At 37.1% G+C, this 3,030-nt stretch overlaps 1 protein-coding gene across 1 annotated transcript; it reads right to left on the bottom strand.

Moving 5' to 3' along the window:
- Positions 1-1,715: 1,715 nt before the first annotated feature.
- LOC107801418 (short-chain dehydrogenase virD-like) lies at positions 1,716-2,823 on the bottom strand. The gene has a single exon (XM_016624745.2). The coding sequence runs from the start codon at positions 2,648-2,650 to the stop codon at positions 1,799-1,801; it is 852 nt and encodes a 283-aa protein (XP_016480231.2). The 5' UTR covers positions 2,651-2,823; the 3' UTR covers positions 1,716-1,798.
- Positions 2,824-3,030: the final 207 nt, after the last annotated feature.

The following is a 3,030-nucleotide window of genomic DNA, read 5'->3' as shown; positions in this document are numbered from 1 at the left end:
AGGTGCTTTGACTAAGCAAAACTGACCACTGCGGTCAAATGTTTGACCAATTTACCGACCAACTTTGGTCGGTATGTAATTTAAAAAAAATATAAAATATTTTTTTTGTAGTTTTCGTCCATTTTGGACGGTTTTTGGTCGCTTTTGTTGGCCGACCAATGTTGGTCGGTATGGCTTGGTCGATTTTTTCCGGATTTTTAGTAGTGAATAAGTCTTTTTTTTAAAATTTGGTGGCTTTCCGTTTGGTGGGGGGTATTTTTAAAAAGATTGGTTAACGATAAGGGTAGATGTGACTAAGTTGTATAACGGAGAGTAGATGTGAACAATATAGAAAGTAAAGGGATACATTTGACCATTTTCCCTGCTACTAATATAGCGCACTAGGCATCTACCTCTGCCTTATTGGCTTCTCCCTACTCACGTTGTACAAAGAGAATGGGGCGCCCTACTCACGTTGTGAGCTTGCATATAGCACGGGAAAAAAAAATTCACTATTTGCAAGTGCTGGTATTGTGAAATATTGAAAAACTTGTCTGAAAAATATTCCAAGTGAAATCATTTATAAGTCTTCAATTTTTTTTCCAAATCAAATTTTTGTCCTTATACGATATCAACTTTCAAATACTCGTTTTCTACTTCTACTTCAAATATATAATTTTGAATTTTAGTTAAAACTGGCCAAAACTTCTACAAAATAGTAGTAGTATACTGCCCGGCATTAGTAAAATTGCAAATTGTGACCATTCTGCGTGTCCTTATTAAGTTTCTTTGTTCCGTAAGGCATAGACCAGTTAAAATCATTTTTCATAAGAAAAAAAAATATTTTCCCTTTCTATTTGAGAAATCAAATTGGGGTTATACGTTCCTGATAAGCAAATAATATAGAAGTGGGTTTTCTCATCGTTCCAACGTTAAGTACCAACTTCGAGCTGGCTTGACTATTCCAAATTTTCAATATATTGCATGCAATTTTGCATGTAATATTCCACGGAGACAGATTTTCCAGTGAGAATGATTTGGCCGATACACTAGTAAAAGAAGAATGTGGGAGAGATGACCCTTTTGATTGAAGTAATGATGAGTAACTCCACCTAACACAACGGGCCACTAGCAATTTGCCTAAAGTGCATGGCCTAACAAAAGAAAAGTGTTTCTTTGCTATGCCCCAGCAAAGATAGCTTTCTTTCATTTTCATCTCCATTTCGCTGTTGAAACAGATGGGTAATGGAATGTGGATAGGAGCCTCTATTCTTACCTCTGTCTGCTTTGAATTGGCCTTATCAAGTAACCCTTTTCTGGGTAATGTGGGTTACCCGTATATAAAGGGTTCCCATATCCTTTATTACTACTCTAAGACCATTTATGCTCTCCAGAATTGAGACAACAGTGTATTATTACTACTTTTGGCTGTTCTAATATTACAAATGACAAATTATGGTTTAGTTTGGTCTTAAAATGAAAGGGTTTAAGAATTAAACTACTCCAGTATATCGGTGGCATATATGGCGTGGGAGAGTTTAGGGCGAGACAAGCCTAGCTAGAAGGTCACATTGTAATTTGGTTTGAATGTAACTGAATGTAATTACATAGTTTGACTAATGTGTGGAATCGAGGGAGTAGTTACACTTTCTAAGTTTAAAGTGGAAGGGAACAATTATATTTGTCATACGCTAAACTTATTTATATGTTCATAAGAAATAATTGCACAATCCGGCCCATGGATTACAACCACATATACCCCCCAAACCCTTTCATAACAAGGAAGAATAGGGAAGAAATAAAGTTACTATATCAACTATTAATATACCTTAAAAACCTTGCTATTCAACTTGAATCTAGTCGAAAAGAACAGATCTCTTGCCCAAAGGGGGGACCATGAAAGCAAAGAAAACAGTCCAGTCATATGACCAAATTGAATCACCTTAGGTGGTTTTGGACTCAAGACCTTTGTTGCTACATGTCTTGCAAAAACTAATGCTTCAGTCGCTTTACCCCCTTGAGAAGCCTTTGCACGCTCAATTATGGCTTCTTTAAAATCCTTGTAAAGTTTCCACTCATAGTTTTGCAATCTTTCCACATTATTGTTCCCAAAACTTGATCTTATAGCCCCTGGGACCACGATAATTACATTTATATTAAACGGGCTTAACTCAACCCTTAAAGTGTGCGACATAGAAAAAATTGCAGCCTTGCTAGCACAATATGATCCCGCCCAAGGTGTTGGCACTTTCCCAACAACACTCCCTACGTTCACTATACTTCCACTTCGTCGCGATGCCATGTGAGGGACTACTTGTTGAATCAACCTTAGTTGCCCCAACGTGTTAATTTCATAAGTTTTTCTGATTGCGTCCAAAGGAAGCTCAGCTAGAGGGCCTGTGCTGCCTATTCCAGCATTGTTGATCAAGATATCTATTTTCCCACATTTGGTTATAATTGAATTCACGGCCGATGCTACGCTTTCATCTGATGCAACATCAAGATCAAGTGTCTCAATTTTATCTGCTCGTAGGTCTAACATATCAGACATTCTTTGGGCTATGTCTGATGCAAAAACATGGCAGTTTTGCTCAGCAAAAGCCTTGCAATATTCATAACCAATGCCACCCTTGGCGCAGCCAGTGACTAGAACAACCTTTTGGTCACCCATAACATTTCGTTGGTTTAATTCATTTTCTCTAGCAAATTTTATAAGATGTACTGAACATGAACCTTTCCAAATTTTCTCCGCCAATACATTTCTTAGTATTTCGAAATCTCGGGATGACCTAGCCTTAAAGAATATGCTAAGGCATATGCATCAAGATTTAAAGAACGGCCGGCCTTGCAGTGGATTACTTGTTTAAGAGTGTTTTCAAATTCATGGAAGATATCAATTTAATTGGCAAAACGTAATGCGCATGTTTTTTCGGTTACAAACTCACAATGCCAACTGAGTTTGTAGACAATAAGAACGATATAAGGTTAGTACAAAATAATTGAAATTGATATTCAATGTGAATAACGTGCATTTTCATAGCAAGACGGAAA

The sequence above is a fragment of the Nicotiana tabacum genome, chromosome 17, assembly GCF_000715075.1.
Source record: "Nicotiana tabacum cultivar K326 chromosome 17, ASM71507v2, whole genome shotgun sequence".
Taxonomy (NCBI): domain Eukaryota; kingdom Viridiplantae; phylum Streptophyta; class Magnoliopsida; order Solanales; family Solanaceae; genus Nicotiana; species Nicotiana tabacum.
Note: the sequence above shows the minus strand (reverse complement) of the source record. Positions and strands in the feature narration are given on the sequence as shown.